The sequence below is a fragment of the Anguilla anguilla genome, chromosome 14 (genome assembly GCF_013347855.1).
Source record: "Anguilla anguilla isolate fAngAng1 chromosome 14, fAngAng1.pri, whole genome shotgun sequence".
Classification (NCBI taxonomy): domain Eukaryota; kingdom Metazoa; phylum Chordata; class Actinopteri; order Anguilliformes; family Anguillidae; genus Anguilla; species Anguilla anguilla.
The window spans coordinates 174,127-198,935 of record NC_049214.1 but is presented as its reverse complement, the minus strand read 5'-3'; the positions used below and the strand labels follow the sequence as shown (position 1 = coordinate 198,935).

The 24,809-nt window shown below is 46.3% G+C and overlaps 1 protein-coding gene across 1 annotated transcript in view; it reads right to left on the bottom strand.

The window, feature by feature from the left end:
- The window catches only part of sppl3 (signal peptide peptidase 3), a 51,109-nt gene that overhangs the window by 5,150 nt on the left and 21,150 nt on the right, over window positions 1-24,809 (bottom strand). The window contains exons 2-8 of the mRNA XM_035392228.1: window positions 13,951-14,028; window positions 11,794-11,882; window positions 11,292-11,411; window positions 10,205-10,283; window positions 6,443-6,555; window positions 5,698-5,804; window positions 3,831-3,994 (exon numbers count right to left, since the gene is read on the bottom strand). Of these exons, the coding sequence (XP_035248119.1) occupies window positions 3,831-3,994; window positions 5,698-5,804; window positions 6,443-6,555; window positions 10,205-10,283; window positions 11,292-11,411; window positions 11,794-11,882; window positions 13,951-14,028 (750 nt within the window). The remainder of the gene's footprint in view (window positions 1-3,830; window positions 3,995-5,697; window positions 5,805-6,442; window positions 6,556-10,204; window positions 10,284-11,291; window positions 11,412-11,793; window positions 11,883-13,950; window positions 14,029-24,809) is intronic.

Genomic DNA, 24,809 nt, shown 5'->3' with positions numbered 1-24,809 from the left:
ACAAAGGGGGGGAGAGAGAGGGGGAGGGGGGGACAGAGAGAGGGGAGGGGGGAGGGAGAGAGAGGGGAGGGGGGAGGGAGGGAGAGAGAGAGGGGGAGGGAGACAGAGGAAGGGGAGGAAGACGGATGTCAGTTCACACCTGGCATCAGAATGTGTCTCCACGTGTCTCGAGTGACCACTTGTGATCGGATCTCACTTCCCCGCGCAATATGCAAATAAACACATACATCATTTCCGTTTGCAACGCGCTTTTCGAAATTTTCAAACGTTGTGGACAAAGCCAGCTTACGCGATTTGAGAACCAACAAAAATTATAGTTCTATCCACTTCCATTTTGCTCCAGAAAACGATGTCAGATAGGTCTATTAGCAAACACATGGCTTAGCTATGCCCAGAAGTCCTCAATAATAATAGTATTTTCCAAGAAATTACGAAAAATCGTTGACAACGTTTCTTTAGGTGCAGCGTCTTTTACTGCTACCACAGAGTGAATGCGTAAGTGAATGCGATAAGAATATTTTCAGTTACGCTGACCTATAAAATGCTATTCCAAAAGCAAAATTAGACATGTCATACATCGTTAGAAAGCTTATACTCTCACCTGCTGAATAAATGAATTGTCAATCAAGCCAGACTGTACTAAAAAGGGCGACAACGCCGTAAAAAACACGTGTGGTATTACGCACAGCTATCTGGAAGGTACCCAGGCATCACAAATGCCTGTATATTTCACAAACGGATTGTCCAAGACAATATATGACCACTCAGTCTCAAAAGGGACATCTCTATGCATAAAACCAATGGTAAGGTTGTATATTTATTCAAGATTTAGTCCCAGATATTGACTGTAGAATGACATGGTATCATTTTTTAAAACTTTGTCTCGTTTATTTCGTTATTCAGTGCGGCTTCTTGTTGTTTCGCACTTTAATATGACGCCGTTGGCGTGCCAGTGAGTACGTACTTCCGCTTATGCAGAGGATGTCAGCTGACTAGGCGGTCCTTCAATGTGGCCCAGGACGCATTCGTAGGGGTGGGCGATATGACGATATTAGATCGTGAACTATTAAAATGTCTCCACTATTTGCCTTTCCAGAGAGATCGGGAGTATCGGGCTACAGTGAAACTGCACATTCTATCAGTTGCACTGACAACGCTTTTTTTTTAGTACTTTCGCGATTTTTTCTGTGCCGGCAGAAGTGGTCCAGCGCTATCTTTTGGTTGCTAAGGGGACGTGTATCGACTACCCCATATAAATGAATGGAACTTGACATAAATTTGCTAGCATACTGTAGAAGCGTCCTATCTTGCACATTTTTGAGATTAATATGAGAAAGGGTGGTCGCTATCAGCACGTCTAGAAATCCGTACATATTCACTTTTGTAAACCAAGTCGCAGGTCGCAAAATAACCGTTAGGAAAGCAGTTTGAAATTATTAAGCAACGTCATAAAGCAACGTCATTGCTTTTAATGGGTCGCGATGAGATAATTCAGAGCGTGTTGCTTGTCTTAAAGTTGATATTGTAAATAAGACTCTATTAATGTTCTACATGCATATGTATGAAGTCGGTTTTTTACATTTAGACAGTTTATTATGTGTATTTTTTCACAGGACTTACATTTTAATAGGTAACGATGCTACCTATTAAAGTTACATTACATTACATTACATAAAGTTCTCTCTAATAAATATGTACTATACATGTAAATACACTACCGGTTAAGGTGGTCGATACACGTCCCCCCCCTCGGGTGGTCGATAATAGGTGCTCTCACTCTAGCTAGCCATATAGTTACTACAGGTGCACCGTGGGTCTGGACGGTTTCGTGCTTATTTGACAAAATAGCGGCATGGCTGACACTACAGAGGAGTTGGTCCCTAAAAAAATTTGACGTCTGTGATATGGAACTGGTTTGGCTTTTCCAAAACCAACACGGTGCAAAACACCGTTATTTGCAAAGTTTGCAAAGAAAATGTTTGCACATCAGATGGCAACACGACAAATCTTTTTAATCACCTCAAGAGAAAGCATTGGTGAATGTTAATACTTTGCAGAATTGCACTTGATTAAAATCTGGTACTTTAGCCCAAATGGTCTCTGTTATTCTCTTTTTTTAAGGTTTTGTTTCCTTGAAGGGCAATATTTTCTTAAACAGGGATATTAGTTTGATTGCACTGTTAATTAACTTGCAAAATAGTCTTAAATTCCAAGATGAAAAAGAATTGTGATCATATCGTGTATCGTGATCATGCCTGAAAAAAATTGTGATATGATATTTTTGCCATATCGCCCACCCCTACGCATTGGTGTTCACACTGCTAAAAGAATGTGGCCATATGCGACCCAGACCACCTTCGAATGTGGTCTGACGCCGGGCACCCACCGCACGCGTAGCGTAAGCGGCGCGTAAGCAGCACGGCGAAGCAGCGTGGCGCGGCGCGTAGCGTGTCTCCACTGGTTCCGTTTGTGTCGCGCAAAGGCTTGCTTAAAGCTCTATATTCCTAGTAGCTCTCGCAGTCTGCAGTGGGATTACATCATGTATTTCACGTTTGTTCACGACTGTTGATTATGGGTTAAGTGAATACTTTGGTGAGAGACCTTTTTCAGTTTGTTAATTTGGTAATATTTCGTTAACTCATGTAAATACGTGAGAAAGTAAACGCTTTCAAGAATTACCATAAGCTTAAATCGCAACGTAGCCTGCATAATAATCAATCTCAAACTGTATTAATTTATTTGCTTGGTTAACAAGCGTGCCAATTTCATGAAGAATATGCAATGATCATAACAATAATAAATAATCCGTAATCAACCATTGGGAATTCCCGTGTTGTCTTGTCATTCACGTCAAAACATTTATAGGATCAGATTTGGTAAAATCAGCTAATCATCAAAAAGATGAACAGCGTAACAGTTTAATCTTGAAGGGATATGAACACCACAACGCCATGAACACCGGAAGCTTTGAAGTACAAGTGCAATAAAGGCTTGCTTACAACTTCATTTATAAAATAGATGCATTTTCATCGGCAAGACCAGTAAATAATCTGATTTTTGTAAAGCTCTGTGGATTATCTGATTTTTATTAACAAGCCCTTTTTGAAAGCACGGCGAACGAAGACATCGGAGAAGTTAAATAGGCTGAGTAATGGCTGGTTAAAAACTACCTTCCAACACTCGAGGTAACAAACCGCTGCTCGGTGCATTCACTTCTACGTCATTCAATAGGCTACGTCTTTCTGTGGTGTATTTTCAAATTTACCCCACCCCCTCCGCAAAATAAGATAGCGAAACTAAGTTTGCCTTTTCCCCAGGTTCCAGTTTTTTTTTTTTTTTTCTGCAAGGACAATACAAAAACGAAAAGGCTTGCATTTTTTTAGCTGCTTATAAAATATCTGGGAGGTAACTAGGGACACACCCCCAGTAATATAAGGATGAAATATAAATCAGAGCATGTATACCTAGCATTTTAGAGCATATTTCTGTGTATAAACAGGCCATCGCGAGCTTCGCAGCCGGTACGCGACGCGTTCGCATCTGGTGGAGACGACGTCGCCCAATGCCGTTGTAATAACAGTACTTCAACTACGCTTCAGTTACGTGCGTAATACGCGCGTAGTGCGCTCGCGGTCGATACGTGTGCGGTGGGTGCCCAGCTTGAGTGATCGGATATCAATGCGTCCTCGGTGCGTTCATACCTGTAGTTAGCGCTGTCCACTTGTGATCGGATGCCCAAGACGCATTTTAACGCCAGGTCTGAACAGGGCCAGAGAGAAAGGGAGAGGGAAAGACAGAAAGAGAGGGGAGCAGAGCGGTGTTCCCTGTACCTGGGGAAGACCAGTTTTCCGGGGAGGGAAAGGCGGGGCACGTCCCGGCCCACGCCGGGTCCGAGGTGCAGTTTGCGCGAGAGCACGTCCAGCGGGTTGTCTGCAGGCTGCGTGGCCACCTTCACCATCACATTGCTGTTGAAGATGTAGGCGGAGAAGAAAACCTGGGGGAGTGGAGAGGGAGGAGTCACACATACGCCAAACACACTCCACTCCACTCAGGTCCTTTATCTGCTTCACAGGCAGGTTACAAAAGAGCAAACACAATATGCTCGACGACACATCCGTAAGTACAAACAACAGACATGAGATTTAAAAACAAGCAGAAAATACTTAAAGTGCAACTGTGGGTTGCCTGATAATGGTCAATGAATTAATGGCATGTGGGATGAAGGAGTTGCTGGTTCTGTTGAAGTTGAATTTGGGTAACCTGAATCTACACCCACATGGACAGAACTGGTTCTCTTGAACTAGCCCAAACCCTGAATCTACACCCACATGGGTGCAGCTGGTTCTCTTGAACTAGCCCAAACCCTGAATCTACACCCATATGGACAGAGCTGGTTCTGTTGAACTAGCCCAAACCCTGAATCTGCACCCACATGGATGGAGCAGGTTGTGTGTGTGAGACAGACTGCATGTTTTGTGTGTGTGTGTATGTGTGTGTGTGAGACAGGTTATATGGTTTGTGTGTGTGCTGTGTGTGAGACAGGCTGCATGTTTTGTGTGTGTGTGTGTGTGTGTGTGAGACAGGCTGTATGGTTTGTGTGTGTATGTGTGTGAGACAGGCTGTATGGTTTGTGTGTGTGTGTGAGAGAGACAGGCTGTATGGTTTGTGGGTGCGTGTGCGTATGTGTGTGTGTGAGACAGGCTGTATGGTTTGTGTGTGTGCGTGTGTGTGTGTGTGTGTGAGAGACAGGCTGTATGGTTTGTGTGTGTATGTGTGTGAGACAGGCTGTATGGTTTGTGTGTGTGTGTGTGTGTGAGAGAGACAGGCTGTATGGTTTGTGGGTGCGTGTGCGTGTGTGTGTGTGTATGTGTGTGTGTGAGACAGGCTGTATGGTTTGTGTGTGTGTGTGGGTGCATGTCTCTGTGTGACTGGCAAAAAACTGAACTTCCTGGTAAGAGTTTCATTCTACATGATAGTAAGAGCTTTCAGCAATGTGCGAGAAAAACTTAAAGATTTAGAGAAACCTTTGGTTTTGACAGTTTGATATTCAAACACGTGGGTAAAAAAATGAACTAGCTGGAAACTGTTATTCTACCATTCATACAAAGTTAATTAGGTTAATCAAATTGCACACAAGCCTGTTTGCCCTTCCATTTAATAACATCCAAGCTTACAAGGCCTGTTCTAAAAAATCATATGCAATTCATCTATATTGACTTTTGTGTTTCTCCAAATAATAATTCATCCAAATGAAATGCTGCTCACATTCATCAGGAAGTCACTTTTCATTAGGTTTCCAAAAGAATTTCTACTGCAAAAATGTTCAAAGCATTTCTAAAATATTCAAGGGAAGGACAGGAGGGGGGAGGATGGGGGGGCTGAGAGAGTGAGCTGCTTTGCTGAAGGGATGGTGAAATATATTTTGACTTCATTCTGAAAATGTGGGGGGACAAATGAAACTTTAGTTAATGGGAAACACTGAGCAGCCATGAAATAGCTCAACGGCCATTACGATTGAAAAATCAATAACACACCGGCTATCGAAGAGCTGTTTCAAGCAGGATCGGGGGGTGGGGGGGAGCAAGTGTGAAGGTGGAATTTGGGGGGCGAGGGAGTAGGGGGGTGAGGGGAATTTGAGAGGTACATGGGGGGATTGGGAGGATTGGGGGGGGGGGTGGGGGGAACTCAAACTCTTACCCAGAAGACGTCGTAGATGAGCAGTCCAGACAGCAGCAAGCACGAGACTTTGAGACTGGGCAGCCGGACAAAGGCGATCATGGCCACACACAGACCCATAGCCAGGGCTGCAGAGAGAGAGAGAGAGACGTCAGATACACACGCACACGCACACAGACCCATAGCCAGGGCTGCAGAGAGAGAGAGAGAGAGACGTCAGATACACACACACACACACACACACACACACAGACCCATAGCCAGGGCTGCAGAGAGAGAGAGAGAGACCCATAGCCAGGGCTGCAGAGAGAGAGAGAGAGAGACGTCAGATACACACACACACACACACACACACACACACACACACACACACACACACACACACACACACACACACACTCATACACACACACACACACACACACACACACACACACACACACACACACACACACACACACACACACACACACTCATACACACACACACACACACACACACACACACACACACACACACACACACACACACACACACACACACACACACATCGCCAGAGCTGCAGAGAGAGAGAGAGAGACGTCAGATACACACACACACACACACGCACACGCACACAGACCCATTGCCAGGGCTGCAGAGAGAGAGAGAGCCATCACACATACACATACACACACACACACACACACACACACACAGACACAGACCCATCGCCAGAGCTGCAGAGAGAGTTGTCAGACGCACGCACGCACGCACACACACGCACCGTCCATCAGTAGCCAGTGTCCTGTCAGCACCCAGATGAGCACGAGCATGACGGACAGGGAGAAGGAGAGCAGCTCGGCCAAGGTGAAGCGCCCACAGCAGCCAAAGGATATCCTGTGAGGGGGAAAGGGGGGGGGGGGTTAGAACCAAAAAGAACAGCCCCGCCGCTTTCACCTACTGAAGGACCAGGCCAGCCTGCTGCTGCGAGAAGCACACACACACACACACACACACACACACACATTCTCACACACTCACACACACACATACTCACACTCAGACACACATTCACACACATGCTCACACACACATTCACACATACTCACACATTCACACTCATACTCTCACACACACACACACACACACACATGCTCACACTCACACACACTCACATTCACACACACACTCACACATTCACACTCATACTCACACACACACACACATTCACACTCACACACACACGCACATTCACACACACATTCACACTCACACACATACACACACACATACTCACACTCAGACACACATTCACACACATGCTCACACACACATTCACACATACTCACACATTCACACACATGCTCACACACACACACACACACTCACATTCACACACACGCTCACACACACACTCACACATTCACACTCATACTCACACACACACACATTCAGACACACACACACACTCACACTCACACATTCACACTCACACACACATTCACACACGCTCACACACAGACTCACACTCACACTCATACTCTCACACACACACATACTCACTCACACACACATTCACACACATGCTCTCACACACACACACACACACACTTACACATTCACACTCACACACACACACACATACTCACATTCACATTCACACACACACATACTCACACATTCACACACACATTCACACTCATACTCTCACACACACACACACATACTCACACTCACACACACTCACACACACATGCTCACACACACTCACACTCACACACTCACCTGTGCGATCCTGAGGCAAACACTGTTTATGCATAACACTGAATAAATCACAATAAGCGCAACACTGCTGTGTATGTCATGACAGAACAGTGAATAAGTCACAACACAAGCAGGTGGAGGCGCAGGCTACTCTGCAGGTGGCACAGAGGATACTAACCAAAATAAAACCTGCACTACACATTAAATGCACACAAATGCATTCAAACGGAGATCTCTGTAGATCAGATCCCACAGAGTAAGACCAGAGGGTGGAGATCTCGGTAGATCCAGAGAGTAAGGCCAGAGGGTGGAGATCTCTGTAGATCAGTAAAACCAGTAACACTGACTGACCCAAACCCATTAACCTCTTAAGGAACAAGCCAAATTTTGCCAATCCTTGTCCATTTAGGGGGTACCCTATTGAAAGCTTTATAACTCCAGACGTGAACACCACAGAGACTTGAAAAATGGCTTAAATGAAGCAAGACATTTGTACAATTTACAATACTAACACAGATTAGTTTATATTCATAATTTTGGAAGAAATAAAGTGCCACAAATGCAATTGTTTTGACAAAAAATCCAAAATAAATTTGCACTTTTTAAGTTCGCAATGAAATACTGCGAGATTGAATATATGCAGGAGGTTAAACTATACATGTGCTAGGTCAAAAACTTCTTGACCACAAGTTCATAAAATCTAAGGGTGGATATGTAGAACTACTATAGATGTATGAAGCAAAAACTAAGCAGTGTACCCAGCATCTCCAAATCTATCCAAAATGTCTAAATTATGCATTGCTGTAAATCATAACATATCCATGTATTTCACTACAAATCAACTGTTTTGACTCAAGAAAATCACTGTTGCATAATTTTCAAATGGGAATTACAAGCTTTCAGTCAGTACAGTGGTCTAAAATAGCTAGGTGTCCAGAAACATATCCAAAATCTCTCCAAAATTGAATAAAATGTTTTTTGTCCATTATAAAGCATATAAATGAGCCCCTTATGAGGGTTTAAGATGAAACATTGCTATCAGATTAAAAAAATAATGCAAAAACATTGTCACACAATGCGGTACAGTACCTAAATGTGTAATAATTAACTCGTGTGTATTTCTATACTCTGTACTCTCGTATGTTTTATTGTATGGGGATGAGACAACATGAAAACAATTTTCACCCGTCCACCACGTTTTGGCAATGTTCCAGCTCTGACGTCATCACTGTTGCATGCTTCACAAAAACTATTACACTTCTGTCTAACGCTTACATTACAGTGTGAAATATTTACATTATATAACACCACTAACCTATTTAAAAATACTCAATTTCAAAAAGAACGTATATAACCGAAATATTTTGAACGATAATACTTACATAGCAATGGTGAAATCTCCTCTATGTTCAGTAGATAGAGACAGAGAGACAGTATCAATTATATTGTTCTATTCGCTTCTGTTTTGCTCCAGAAAACGATGTCAGCTAGGTCTATCAGCAAACATATGGCTTAGCTATGTTCAGAAGTCCTCAATAATAATAGTATTTTCCAAGAAATTACGAAATATCCTTGAACATGTTTCGTTAGGTGCATCGTATTTGTCTGCTAACAGTGTGATTGCGTAAGTGAATGCTATGCTAAGAATATTTTCTGTTACGCTGACCTATAAAACGCTATTCCGAAAGCAGAATTAGACATGTTATACATCGTTAGAAAGCTTATACTCTCGCCTACCGAATAAATGAATTGTAAATCTAGTCAGACTGTACTAAAAAGGGCGACGCCGCCGTAAACAACAGGTGTGGTGTTACGCACAGCTATTTTGGAAGATACCCAGGCGTCACAGATGCGCCTATATTTCCCAAACGGATTGTCCAAGACAATATATGACCACGCAGTCTCAAAAGGGACATCTCTACACGTAAAACCAACAGTAAGGTTTTATATTTATTCAATATTTAGTCCCAGATATTGACTGTAGAATGACATGGTATCATTTTTAAAAACTTTTTCTCGTTTATTTCGTTATTCAGTGAGCAGCGTTTTCACTGCTGTATAGGCATATCTTAGGGCTATTGTCAGGTTTATCTTGTTGCTATGACGGAATACGATTTTTTAGTGGTGAAAGAATATTTTTATGAATGCCAAGATAGACAATATTGTCCATTATGTCAAGGGTGGGGGGTGTTTTTTAGATGAGACTGCAGGGAGGGGGTGTGTGTTAAATGAACGACGGGAGCGACAATGGTGGGGCTGCGAAACTCCGTTTTCGGCATAGTTGTCATGTATCGTCTACTAATGAAACGGAAACAACGCGTTTCTGTTTTCATCTCACACGTTGGTTGCAGTAGCACCGAATGTTTGAGTTTAGTAATCTAGGCACGCGGGCGTGCCCACCACTAGGGGCAATGCGCTAAGAGGTTAATATGGACTGACCCAAACCCAGTAATACTGACTGACCCAAACCCAGTAACACTGACTGACCCAAAACTATTAACACTGACTGACCCAAACCCAGTATAAACTGAAAGCAGAAACTGTTGTTTCAGCACCACCCATTTGGGTAAAGCTTTTACTTTCTATGTTCCCGCCCACATTTCCCAAACTGCAAAGTGTAGTTTTTGTATTGCTGCAGGAAGGAGAGAAAGACAGGCATCCTGCAAGGTTGTGGTTTCAGTAAGTTGAACAGGAAATTGGTTTCAGCTTAAATAATTATTCTGATCTGTTCAGAAAAAAGGACAGGTGCACAGTGAGGCTGAGGAGATGCAGAGTAGCTTACTTGTTCTGTGGAGCGCAGGGCCGGGTCAGATACTGGCACATTGGCAGCAGGAGGAACGCAAACGCTATGGTGGCGAGGACTGGGGAGAAAGAGAGAAAGACAGACAGAAGGGTTAAGGGATACGAGGAGGGGGATGGAGGGGTCAACAGCAGTGATCAGAGGGGTGAGGTTCCAAAATCCCCAAACTGGGTGTAGGTGCCAATCACTCACTGGGAGGCGACATAGCTCAGGAGGTTCAGTGTGTGTGTGTGCGTGCCTGTGTGTGTGTGTGTTCTGTGTTCTCAGCCCTAAGTGATTACCCATGGGCTGTTTCTCCATTAGCTAGTACGTGCCTGTGTGTGTGTGTGTGTGTGTGTGTGTGTGTGTGTGTGTGTGTGCGTGCCTGTGTGTGTGTGTGTGTGTGCGTGTGTACGTGCCTGTGTGTGTGTGTGTGTGTGTGTGTGTGTGCGTGCCTGTGTGTGTGTGTGTGTGTGTGTGTGTGTGCGTGTGTACGTGCCTGGGTGTGTGTGTGTGTGTGTGCGTGCCTGTGTGTGTGTGTGCGTGTGTGTGTGCGTGTGTACGTGTGTACGTGCCTGTGTGTGTGTGTGTGTGTGCGTGCCTGTGTGTGTGTGTGCGTGTGTGTGTGTGTGCGTGTGTACGTGTGTACGTGCCTGTGTGTGTGTGTGTGTGTGCGTGCCTGTGTGTGTGTGTGCGTGTGTACGTGCCTGTGTGTGTGTGTGTGTGTGTGCGTGCCTGTGTGTGTGTGTGTGTTCTCAGCCCTAAGTGATTACTCCTCGGCTGTTTCTCCATTAGCTAGTACGTGCCTGTGTGTGTGTGTGTGTGTGTGTGTGTGTGTGTGTGAGATGTGTGTGTGTGTGTGTGTGTGTGGGTGTGTGTGTGTGTGTGTGAGATGTGTGTGTGTGTCTGTGTGTGTGCGTGCCCGTGTGAGTGTGTGTGTGTGTGTGAGATGTGTGTGTGTCTGTGTGTGTGCGTGCCCGTGTGAGTGTGTGTGTGTGTGTGAGATGTGTGTGTGTGTGTTCTGTGTTCTCAGCCCTAAGTGATTACTTGTGGGCTGTTTCTCCACTAGCTAGCCCGTAAGCGCAGGTACCTGCAGTGCAGATGGTGAAGACCACCTGGACAGAGTCGAAGAAGAAGAACATGACGAGGAGAGACACAGAGGCCCCGATTGGCAGGAAGAGAGCCTGTGTAGAATCAATAGTCTGAATACCTGTGAACAAGCACACAAACCAGATTAGCAAGCACATCCTGCAGCAAGGCTAATGTGTACACACAAGTGAAAGGCTATCACACACAACAGTACATCTAGTTCAATGCTAGTGAGTAAAGATTGTACATTCCACATAAAAACAATAGTTAAAAGAACAGATGACTGCTTTCAAACCAATGAGTGAAGAGGAAGTTGAGCAGATCCTTCCTGTCCAACACTGAGACCAAGGCCTGTTAATCTTAGACAACAGCAGCTAGCAGCAGACTCTCTGTCATAGTCTCTTCCAAATCCGCCTTGCTGGCAGATCACTTCACCGATTCAGCCTTAAGCTTAATGAAACAGTGGGCTCTCACTCACTCACTCTCTTCCTACAGATACTCACTGTTGTTGGTGTTGGTGTTGAAGGCGCCTGCTGGAGAGGGATTCCCATCCTTGTCCTTCTCCTGGTTCTCACAGTCCATGTTTAACGATCTAGAGGGAAAAATAAATGCGGGGGGGGTTTCAAAGTATTCAAACCATTGCACGTTTTATAAAGAGGAAAAATAACATTTATTTCTCCCTGCTGGACGTAGGCCTTCAGAAAGACTAGCTGATGCAGCGTCATAGAGCATGTGTGTGAGTGTGAGTGTGTGTGTGTGAGTGAGTGTGAGTGTGAGTGTGAGTGTGTGTGTGTGTGTGTGTGTGTGTGTGCATGCGTGTGTGTGTCTATGTGCGTGGGTGTGTGTGTGTGTGTGAGAGTGAGTGAGTGAGTGTGTGCGTGTGAGTGCATGTGTATATATGTATGTATGTGTGTTTGTGTGTGTGTGCGAGTACATGTGTATGCACATGCATGCATGTTTTGTGACAGGGTGTGTGCGTGAGTGTGTGTGTGTGTGTGTGCGAGTATGTGAGTGTGTGTGTGCATGTGTGTGTGCGAGTATGTGAGTGAGCGTGTGAGTGTAGGAGTGTGAGTATGTGACAATGCGAGTGTGTGAGTGTGGGAATGTGTGTGCGTGTGAGTGTGGGAGTGTGAGTATGTGACAGTGTGAGTGTGTGAATGTGAGTGTGTGTGTGAGTGTGAGTGTGTGTGTGCGTGCGTGTGAGCGTGGGAGTGTGAGTGTGCGTGTGAGTGTGGGAATGTGAGTGTGAGTATGTGACAGTGTGAGTGTGTGAGTGTGTGAATGTGAGTGTGAGTGTGTGTGTGCGTGTGAGCGTGGGAGTGTGAGTGTGGGAATGTGAGTGTGAGTATGTGACAGTGTGAGTGTGGGAATGTGAGTGACAGTGTGAGTGTGAAAACAGGCACCCTGCGTAACTCTAAGAGGCTCAAGTGTTTTAGAATGAAGGGGCAGGGCTTGCTACTAAAGCTCAGAGCTCTTTCTCCTGACCCGCTAGCCTAAGGAAGAAGCACACAAGCAGGGCTGTTCAGCTAGCTGCCCTGGCCCTGGACACTCAGGCCATAGCTCAATTTATATAATTTGTATCAAAAACAGTGCCTGTGTCCAGACATCTGAACAGCATCATGATACCTGCCCAAGAGTGACAGAATAATCAGCTCTACATGTTTTAAGAAGGCATCTAGTTTTTTAAGCACAAATGTGCAATACGTCTTATTTATACAGTGTTTTATAAGCATTATGGGGAATATATACTGCATATGCTTACTGTTTCAGAAAGCTGATACCCACAGTTCTAACCTTGGCCAACAGAAGGTTTTTATAGTTAATATTTGCAACAAAGAATTTAAATTGCATGAATACTTTCACAGCTTGTGATGAGGCTAGTTGTACTGAAGCTGCATGTTTTTGCCCTGCTGTTGCTAGCTCTAAGAAGCGAACAAACACCCCCCAGCCTTTAGCTTCCTCTACTGACTCACAGGAAAGGCCTCTGCGTTCCTTACAGCGCTCCCTACAGCGTTCCCCACAGCATTCCTCACAGCATTCCCCACAGTGTTCCCCACAGCGTTAGCCACATCATTCCCCACAGCGTTCCCCACAGTGTTCCCCACAGCGTTCCCCCTACAATGTTCCCCACAGCATTCCCCACAGCGCTCCCTACAGCATTCCCCACAGTGTTCCCTACAGCGGTCCCTACAGTGTTCCCTACAGCGTTCCCCCTACAGTGTTCCCCACAGCGCTCCCTACAGTGTTCCCCACAGCGTTCCCTACAGCTTTCCCCACAGCATCCCCCACAGCGTTCCCTACAGCGTTCCCCACAGCATTCCCTACAGCATTCCCTACAGCGTTCCCCACAGCGCTCCCTACAGTGTTCCCCACAGCGCTCCCTACAGTGTTCCCCACAGCGTTCCCTACAGCTTTCCCCACAGCATCCCCCACAGCGTTCCCTACAGCGTTCCCCACAGCATTCCCTACAGCGTTCCCCACAGCGTTCCCTACAGCGCTCCCACAACAGCGTTCCCCACAGTGTTCCCCACAGCGTTCCCCACAGTGCTCCCTACAGCGTTCCCCACAGCATTCCCCACAGCGCTCCCCACAGCGTTCCGAACAGTGTTTCGCACAGTGTTCCGGGAGTTTCCGCTGATGGGCTTGTGTGCGACACTTACCTGAAGCTGCCGTAGACGATGAGGAGGATGGAGATGAGGAAGGTGGAGACCTGGCTGGAGTCCACGAGGGAGTACGCCCTGCGGAGGAAGAGGGCAGAGAGCGGTTACTCCATGGAGACCATTTTACACACAGGCAAAAGGTCAACTCAATGTCAGCCACACCAACCTGGCCGCACACTGTACTGTAGAAGACTTCATCAATAAATCACTCTCCCACCAGTTTAGCAGTCTTGTCATTATTTTTCTCACTGACCTTTAAAGTGACGATTACTGCAGCATCCCTCTTTTGTTAATACTGCTGATCCACTCCTAAATTTCCACCACTTTCACTCTTTTTTTAATCCCTACTAAATCAAGGTTTATTACCATGGAAACCGTGAATTGGCAGCCGATGGTGATACTAAGCAGCGGGCTTGTGACAGGCGACACACAGACCCCCATCCAAGCGACACACAGACCCCTATCCAAGCGACACACAGACCCCCATCCAAGCGACACACAGACCCCATCCCAGTGACACACAGACCCCATCCCAGCGACACACACCCCCATCCAAGTGACACACAGACCCCTATCTCAGCGACACACAGACCCCTACCCCAGCGACACACAGACCCCTATCCAAGTGACACACAGACCCCATCTCAGCGACACCCAGACCCCCATCCCAGCGACACACAGACCCCCATCCCAGCGACACACAGACCCCTACCCCAGCGACACACAGACCCCCATCCCAGCGACACACAGACCCCATCCAAATGACACACAGACCCCTATCTCAGCGACACACAGACCCCTACCCCAGCGACACACAGACCCCATCCCAGCGACACACAGACCCCATCCCAGCGACACAGACCCCTACCCCAGCGACACACAGACCCCTACCCCAGAGACACACAGACCCCATCTCAGCGACACACAGACCCCCATCCCAGCAACACACAGACCCCATCCCAGCGACACAGACCCCATCCAAATGACACACAGACCCCATCTCAGCGACACACAGACCCCTATGAATACAGCAATGAAATAATATACTCTTACAAGAAGCCCAGAGCATATAATTTAAAAAGAGCACAATTCAACCTTAAAACCAGTGACTTCTAAGGCTGAAGCTCACATTTTCTTTCAACCGCTAAAGCAACCTGCGGTTTCACCCTTTCAGTCAGCAGTGCTTCTCCCGCGGTTACACCTGATAACAAACAAACCCTAACCCTAACAGCCACTTCAACAAGTCCAGCACATCAATTCACCCCTTTCCCCTTTTTACAGACTCACTCTCCACACCTTTGCATCACCTGACTGACAAGCCAAGAGCCCCACTTTAGGATCACTGAGCTGGCAGCTCTGCAAGCATAATGCCTTTGTGGAGCAGAAATAGTGTTGTAAGCAAACTTTGATGCTTTGTTAGAGTTTTACCGGAAGTGACCTAATTGTTATGTAATTGCGTTCTCATATTTTACCCACTGAATTCAGTCAAAACAAAATTTAGCACTGGAAGGTAGTTAGAGCAGTACAAATTTAAATAACCAAGGCTCCAGAGTGCGCCTATTTTGGTCGTACATGCGACCAAAAATCTGTCAAGTGCGACTAAACATTTTCATTGGTCACACCGGTGCGCCTGACATTTAGCAGGCCTGTCTTTGTGTTACGACGGAGTATTATGGCCACAGAGGAAAATTCTGAGATTTTGAGAAGGTCGTAATATTACGAGAATAAAGACGTAATTTTACGAGAAAAAAAGTCATAATATTATGAGAACGAAGTTGTAATTTTAGGCTACGTGTTATTTTAGAGGGGAAATATCAGAAGAGCAGCCTGCCGCCTGCGTTAAAATGAGGAAGGTGGAGCATCTTGTGAAGTTATACTTTAGTATAGGTTTCACAAATAACTAAATACTTAATCTTTTGGCTTATCATAAGAATCAGGACATTGAAAAGATTGTGTAAGAAACTGTCTATTCCGAAGAAAGAGCCACACGGACTTGGAGGAAACTGCAGGCTCAGGCTGCATTAGACTGTCCTCTCGCCCGTTTTGTTGGCTGCTGGTAATATATTTTCCTAAAAATTATGTTTTTTTCTTGAAATTTTAAGACTTTTTTCTCGTAATATTACGACTTTATTCTCGTAATATTACGACTTTATTCTCGTAATATTACGACTTTATTCTCGTAATCTTACGACTTTATTCTCGTAATCTTACGACTTTGTTCTCGAAATCTCTAATACTCTGTCGTAGTACAGTGTGTGTACATGTGTAGTGTTTTTTTTTTCCACCCGCATTCTGCAAAGACCCACCCCTACTCTGCCTCTGATTGGCTCTGGCCGTGATATTCTTCTTCGCTGACTGCGGGTGGGGAAAAAATAATAAGGCATGTATGTGTGAAACCGTGCCCTGTACTCCTCCAGGAGCAGCGCACTTCTGTTTGAGTTATTAGAGTTGATTTATTTATTCGAGTTTGTCAAGCACTTTAAATATCAGTACTTTTTAAGTTTATTTTTTAAACAATTGTTATTGTGATCTCTTGTTTGTGCTGTGATTTAAATAAAGAAAAAACATTTATCTGCACCTTTATTCCTGTTTACTATCATTTACATAATGTGTTAAGAAATGACCAATGTGTATTGGAACTGACAAAAAAGGTAACGCTTAAAATGTATTATTGCGGCGCCAATAGGCGTGGTGAAAAATATTGGGTGCACCTAAATGTAAAAGTTAGGCGCACCAGTGCAACCAATGTAAAAAGTTAGTCTGGAGCCCTGATAACTGCCATTCCAAAAAATAAAATGTATGTTCACCTACAAGTTTCATTTTGCTGTAAGACATCAGCTATCTAGCAACATTTGCATCTATTTTTATTCAACAACATGGAGCAAGCGACATGTACTACAGCGTCCTAGAGTAAGAACGAGCTACCAAAGCAGAAAGCACTATAGCACATAATGGCCTGTATTCAATCTAAACATGTCCTTAACTTAACGTGTTACACAATCTCTGCCTGGTAGGTTAGTTTTAGGGACTGCTGAACTCAAACTGTTTGTCTAGGAAAGAAAAAAAGAGTAATTCTGGCTGTAAATTATTAGTCAAAGTAAAGGACAAAAGACAGGATCCAAGCCAATGCCCCAGCAACGACGCCACAAGAACCCCTCAATCACAACAATCATAAACTGATTCAGAAATTCATGGCAAAAGAAATGCAATTCACAAGGGCCTAAAAACTATTTCACCCATCTCTAGTACTTATTCACCTTTTTTCAATTCTCAGACAGCAAAAATGTGTCCAGCACCCGCACAGTTCCACACACCCCCAGCACCCACACAGTTTCAGACACCACCAGCACCCACACAGTTCCACACACCCCCAGCACCCACAGTCCCACACACCCCCAGCACCCACACAGTTCCACACACCCCCAGCACCCACACAGTTCCACACCCCCAGCACCCACACAGTCCCACACACCCCCAGCACCCGCACAGTTCCACACACCCCCAGCACCCACACAGTTCCACACCCCCAGCACCCGCACAATTCCACACACCCCCAGCACCCACACAGTTGCACACACCACCAGCACCCACACAGTTCCACACACCCCCAGCACCCACACAGTTCCACACCCCCAGCACCCACACAGTTCCACACACCCCCAGCACCCACACAGTTCCACACATCCCCAGCACCCACACAGTTGCACACACCACCAGCACCCACACAGTTCCACACATCCCCAGCACCCACACAGTTGCACACACCACCAGCACCCACACAGTTCCACACACCCCCAGCACCCACACAGTTCCACACACCCCCAGCACCCGCACAGTTCCACACACCCCCAGCACCCACACAGTTGCACACACCACCAGCACCCACACAGTTCCACACACCCCCAGCACCCACACAGTTCCACACCCCCAGCACCCACACAGTTCCACACACCCCCAGCACCCACACAGTTCCACACACCCCCGGCACCCACACAGTCCCACACACCCCCAGCACCCACAGTTTCAGACACCACCAGTACCCACACAGTTCCACACACCCCCAGCACCCACACAGTCCCACACACCCCCAGCACCCACACAGTTCCACACACCCCCTGCACCCACACAGTGACACACCTGTGTCAGCTCATAATTCAGACACTTTCTCTGGTACTAACTAAAGTTTAAACATTGCTGCCACTTCACGTTATACCCTCTGTAAAGCAAATTCTTTTTAACTCTAAATAGGCAGCTTAGCCAGACCAGACAGGAAGTGTTCACATGTAACACAGAAAATACAAGCACTTCAGGAAAAAAAGGACAGATCACTGAAAAAAGACTACTGGTTCCAACCTGCGATTAAAAAGAAAATGATGAAAAGTTTCCTTCTCCAGACAAAAAAAAAAACTTGTGGTACCAAGCTGAACCCGTCAGGAGAGCATTGATAGCTACTGCAGTGCACAAACTTCTGTAATGAACACCTCCAACTCTTTATTAAACAGGCTCTTATACAGGGTCCAGGGTACAGGCTGCAATGTGTCCTGCACATTTAGGGCCCTTATACAGGGTCCTGGGCACAAGCTGTAGTGTGTCCTGCACATTTAGGGCCCTTATACAGGGTCCAGGGTACAGGCTGCAATGTGTCCTGCACACTTAGGGCCCTTATACAGGGTCCAGGGTACAGGCTGCACTGTGTGGCAGTCAGGTCCTGTAGGTTGTGTGATCTTTCCGAGCCCACGGTCCGGCCGATCCCTCAGTGTTAAACACAGAGGTTTCTTATTGCTTGGAGTACCTGTAGTGTCAGCTATATTAAGCCTGGCATGCAACCCAAAACCCGACAGGTGTGCTTCCAAACTGCTTTCTCGATTACAGACACTCTATCACCCCATCACTTCTGTTCCTATTCCAGCAGAACAACTGTCCCTCCCATACCACACTAAACCCCCCCATACCACGCTAACCCCCCGTACCACGCTAACCCTCCCGTACCACGCTAACCGCCCCCCCCCCCCCATACCACACTAAACTCACCCCCTCATGCCACGCTAACCCCCCGTACCACGCTAACCCTCCCGTGTCACGCTAACCGCACCCCCCATACCACACTAAACTTACCCCCCCCATACCACGCTAACCCCCTGTACCACGCTAACCCTCCCGTGCCACGCTAACCCCCCCGTACCACGCTAACCCTCCCGTGCCACGCTAACCGCCCCCCCCATACCACACTAAACTTACCCCCCCATACCACGCTAACCCCCCGTACCACGCTAACCGCCCCCCCATACCACACTAAACTTACTCCCCCATACCACACTAACCCCCCGTACCACGCTAACCGCCCCCCCCATACCACACTAAACTTACCCCCCCCATACCATGCTAACCCCCTGTACCACGCTAACCCTCCCGTGCCACGCTAACCCCCCGTACCACGCTAACCCCCCGTACCACGCTAACCGCCCCGCCCATACCACACTAAACTTACTCCCCCATACCACGCTAACCCCCCGTACCACGCTAACCCTCCCGTACCACGCTAACCCTCCCGTACCACACTAAACTCCCCCCCGTACCACGTTAACCCCCCCGTACCACGCTAACACCCCCATACCACGCTAACCGCACCCCCCCATACCACACTAAACTCACCCCCCCATACCACGCTAACCCCCCGTACCACGCTAACCCTCCCGTGCCACGCTAACCCCCCGTACCACGCTAACCCTCCCATGTCACGCTAACCGCACCCCCCATACCACACTAAACTTACCCCCCCATACCACGCTAACCCCCTGTACCACGCTAACCCTCTCGTGCCACGCTAACCCCCCGTACCACGCTAACCCTCCCGTGCCACGCTAACCGCACCCCCCATACCACACTAAACTTACCCCCCCCATACCACGCTAACCCCCTGTACCACGCTAACCCCCAATACCACACTAAACTCACCCCCCCATACCACGCTAACCCCCAGTACCACACTAAACTGACTCAGCTCATAGGGTACAGAAGAGCACAACTGCACAGCAACGACTCAGCTCATTGGATACAGAAGAGCACTACTTCACAGCAACGGCTCAGCTCGTTGGGTACAGAACAGCACTACGTCACAGCAACGGCTCAGATCATTTGGTACAGAAGATCACTACTGCACAGCAACGGCTCAGCTCATTTGGTACAGAAGATCACTACTGCACAGCAACGGCTCAGCTCAAGACTGGAGATCTGACCATCTGGCAACAGCCTTTATCCCTCTGTAAAAACCCCACAGAACTCGCCAAATGGTTTTGACCAACAACAAACCGAAAGCCGACTGACTGCCTGGTGTAAAAAGCAAAATGCGAAGCCTCACCATAGCAAAGGTTCAGGGGAAAAGTCTCCATAATGACAGTGTGTGAAAACAGCGCCAACTGCCAGCCTCAATCAGTTCCTGTCTGCCCACTGCCACTGGCAAACACAACACACGCTTCCCCTAATGCAATCACCCCAAATCTCCAGCAGTACTACTTATACCTCTAGTTAGTATTGATGGCAGGTCTGCACACATTAATCTGCGCCATAACATTTATGCAACCAAACAGTCTATAACCAATACCCTTAAAAGCCAAACCCATTTCATCAACCTTGCCTTAACATGGTCCAGAACCCCAGTTCTGTTTTCACCAAGAAATACCATTAAATATCTGAAGGTCTGACAATAATATTTTAACTCCCCAGGTAGAGCACGGAATCTTCCGGAATCACTGCCGGCATAGCAGAAAAAAAAGAAACGTGAATGTGTAGCCTATTAAACTATATATAACTAATGTCTTAGAAAGGGGCTCTTCAACAGAATGTACTGTGTGTGGAGTCAGTACTGCTATATACACCCTGTGTGTGGAATAGGCACTGCTGTATACACCCTGTGTGTGGAGTCAGTACTGCTGTATACACCCTGTGTGTGAAGTCAGTACTGCTGTATACACCCTGTGTGTGGAGTCAGTACTGCTGTATACACCCTGTGTGTGGAGTCGGTACTGCTGTATACACCCTGTGTGTGGAGTCAGAACTGCTGTACACACCCAGTGTGGAGTCAATACTGCTATATACACCCTGTGTGTGGAGTCAGTACTGCTGTATACACCCTGTGTGTGGAGTCAGTACTGCTATTTACACCCTGTGTGTGGAGTCAGTACTGCTATATACACCCAGTGTGTGGAGTCAGTACTGCTGTATACACTCTTTGTGTGGAGTCAGAACTGCTGTATACACCCTGCGTTCGGAGTCAGTACTGCTATACACACCCTGTGTGTGGAGTCAGTACTGCTATTTACACCCTGTGGGTGGAGTCAGTACTGCTGTACACACCCTGTGTGTGGAGTCCGGTTCCTCAGCACTACAGGGCGGGTGAAGTTTGAGGAAACTGCCTTCCCTCAGGCTCCTTATCAGACCACTATCCGTGTCGAGTAACAGTTTGGCCGCGCGTCAAGAGTGCACTTCAGGAATACCTTTCAGGCACGGTACCTGTATTTACGCAGACAGTGGAAACTAGGGTTGGGCGTTTGGATGAATACATCAGAAACGGGCTGACTCTATCGCTGGTGGAGCTGTGTTCTCCGGGCCTTTTTTTGTTGATTTGAAGCCTTTTATTTTCAGCTGCGACCAGGGACTTGTATATGTCACTCTGTGGGTGTGTCTGTCTCTGTAGGTCGATCTGCTCGTCCAAAACGTTAAACTGCAAGTGTGCGAACCCGCAGTACTGACACTGCTGATTTGGGTGAGGCGCCACTATCTAACCTACACACTGGGTACCTGCCAGTGTGTTTTAACCTCCTGGGGACCTGTGTGCGATTGGACTAGTGGTGTTTTAACCTACTGGGGACCAGCGTGCGATTGGACTAGTGGTGTTTTAACCTCCTGGGGACCTGCGTGCAATTGGACTAGTGGTGATTTAACCTACTGGGGACCAGCGTGCGATTGGACTAGTGGTGTTTTAACCTCCTGGGGACCTGCGTGTGTTTGGACTAGTGGTGTTTTAACCTCCTGGGGACCTGCGTGCGATTGGACTAGTGGTGTTTTAACCTCCTGGGGACCTGCGTGTGTTTGGACCAGAAGCCCAAAAGAAAAACACAGCCAGCTTTTCTAGAGTGACAGTAAGAAAGCTGTCTGGAATGAATGATTCTGCCATTTTAAACGAAATGCCGCCATCTCAATGTAAACCCGCAGCTCGTCACAGCGTATCAGGAATTACTAGTATTTTTAAAACCTTAAAAATGAACCAGGTGACTAATCAGAGGACTTATTTTCAAATCATGTCAGACATCTGTTCAGCCGGTCTCTGCTACACTCAGTAAAACTCAGAAGCTGTAAAGATCTCAAGTATATTTATTTTGTTTAATTGAAGAACAACAGGCATGCTCCAGTAAAGAAGGATCAGTAAAAACAGCCTGTGTGTGACAGAGGCCATTCACCCAAAACCCAAACAACCTGTGTGGGACAGAGGGGCTTCACCCAAAACCCCAAACAGCTTGTGTGGGACAGAGGCCATTCACCCAAAACCCAAACAGCCTGTGTGGGACAGAGGGGCTTCACCCAAAACCCCAAACAGCTTGTGTGGGACAGAGGCCATTCACCCAAAACCCTCCAAAGAAAACTACAACCTTTATGAAATAGTCATCCTAGATTTTCAAGAAAGTTGGACATTTATTCATTGAATGAATTAAGATTGACAAATCAAAATATTTTATTTTATAAAATACACAGTCACCATTTCCATGAACAAGACTCAGATAAATCTGTTGATTGCATGTGTCCCAAAGTGTACATTAAAGAACAATTCTGTTCCGTCTACTAAATGCAGCACAGCAGGTATTACCACTCCAATTGTAAACAATTTCCAAAACACTAAACACATCAAGGCAGTGAAACTAGTTTTGCAATGAATGTTGGGTAATGTAGTTCGTACATATGTACTCTGAATCCTGAACAACTAAAGGATCTGGTGCAAAGTCAGAAAATGCAAGTTCCTGGGAAGTTCAAGCATCTGTAGCAAAAGGTGGCAGTGATATAGCCTATTACAGGCAACACAGTGACTGAAGTCTACATAGCAGAATTAAAATTGATAGGGAATTAAAAACAGTAACAGTTAGCTGCGTCAATACGGGCAAACCCAGGTTTATCCTGTGGAGATGTCAGTTTCTGTGGAAGAGGTTTAATCCAGTTGTGCAACAGATGTGAATCGAGCACAAGCGCCAATATTTCTGGAACAATCTTCTCATTCCTTTTGAGTTTTCTTGGTGCTGACAGCAGCGTAAGCAACCAAGAATGTCAGAGTCTGTCTCTCCTCTTCAACTTTCCCTCTCTTTTTATTTCCATATTTCCTTCTCCATCACTCTCCTACCCTGCATCTCTCCTCCCCCTCTCAATCATTTTCCTCTCCTCTGCATCCATCTCTCTATTCCCCTTTGATTTTAGTATTCCTCCCTGGCATGGCATATCTTGCAGTTCATATTGCCAAAGCTTAGGCTATATACTGGTCTTAGCAGTTAGCCTACATCGTAAAGAATATTAAATTAACTATTGCCCAAAAAATACATGGAAAAAGTATGAGGAGGAGAAGAAAACTACAATTCTTAAAGGGTAAGCACCACATAACTGCATCACCCAAAGATATTACACCAATTTTAGTCCACAGATTTTTCATTAAATTAAGCTGAAATTGTTGAAGGATGGCTTCAAAGTTGGCAAATTGATCATTCCTGACGAACACACCCTAAGTCACGCCGGAACATGAGCTCTGTGATGTGTGACATAATGCGTGGAAGAGATACAGCACTGCTATTATACCTTTAGATTGAAAACGTGACTGAAATGGAGAGCATTTGGTTGAAAAGATGACAGAAATTGAAAGTAATTAAATATTTGATTCGGAATTAAAGGTCATTATCAGTGACTCAGATGACTCAGACTCTGATGAGATGGTAGACATAATCACTGATTCTGATTACTGATTACTGACTACCGCAATACAGCCGTTCAGGTTTGAGTCAGAGGTGATTGCAGATGGATTCTTCCCAAAGCCAACAGCCAGAGCACGTTCTGGGAAATTTTTAGCTATCCCATGATTCATATGAGAAGACTGATACTAGTTGAGTGTGTCGCTGTGCATCCAGTACAAGGATATTAGACGTATTAGGCTGTGTGCTAACAGTGTTAGCTCTATCAATGGATGCAGATGGAGGGCACTCGCTAGCTTAGCTCCTACCTTAGGATCTACTCTAATCCACCTCGAGTGAATGAATCAGTCCAGCATCACATGTCGATTTAACTCATTTTCCATTAGCGCTGTCAAAATAACTTTCTTGTGCATCAAGCATAGGCTAATTCTTAAATGGAAAAAGGGCAAGCTACTTTGACAGTATCCTCATTCTGTCACATCACACAATGATGTAGCTGATCATTCCAAAGATTGCTGAACTGATAAATGAAATAACTGAAGTAGGAATAAGGACGTGTAAAACTTGTGCAGGGTTACACAAATTCTTCTCAGCCTGCAGCAGGAAGCCATGTCCAGCAAAATATTCACAGCACTTTACCGCTTCATTTCTCTCTATCCCTCCATCCCTCTCTCGCGCTCCATCCCTCCATCTCTCTCTCACTCACCCTCTCTCTCTCTTTCCCTGTCCATCCCTCCCCAGGAGTGCTCAGAGCTAAAGCTGCCAGTCGCCTGTGTGGTTTTGCTGCTCACAAAGGTGGGGTTCAGTTTCACTTCTTGTTGCAATGGCAAGGAAGAAGAGCAGGGTTCCAGCATGACCACACCATCCCCAGTACCACCAATGCCAATACCATCCCCAGTACCACCAATGCCAATACCA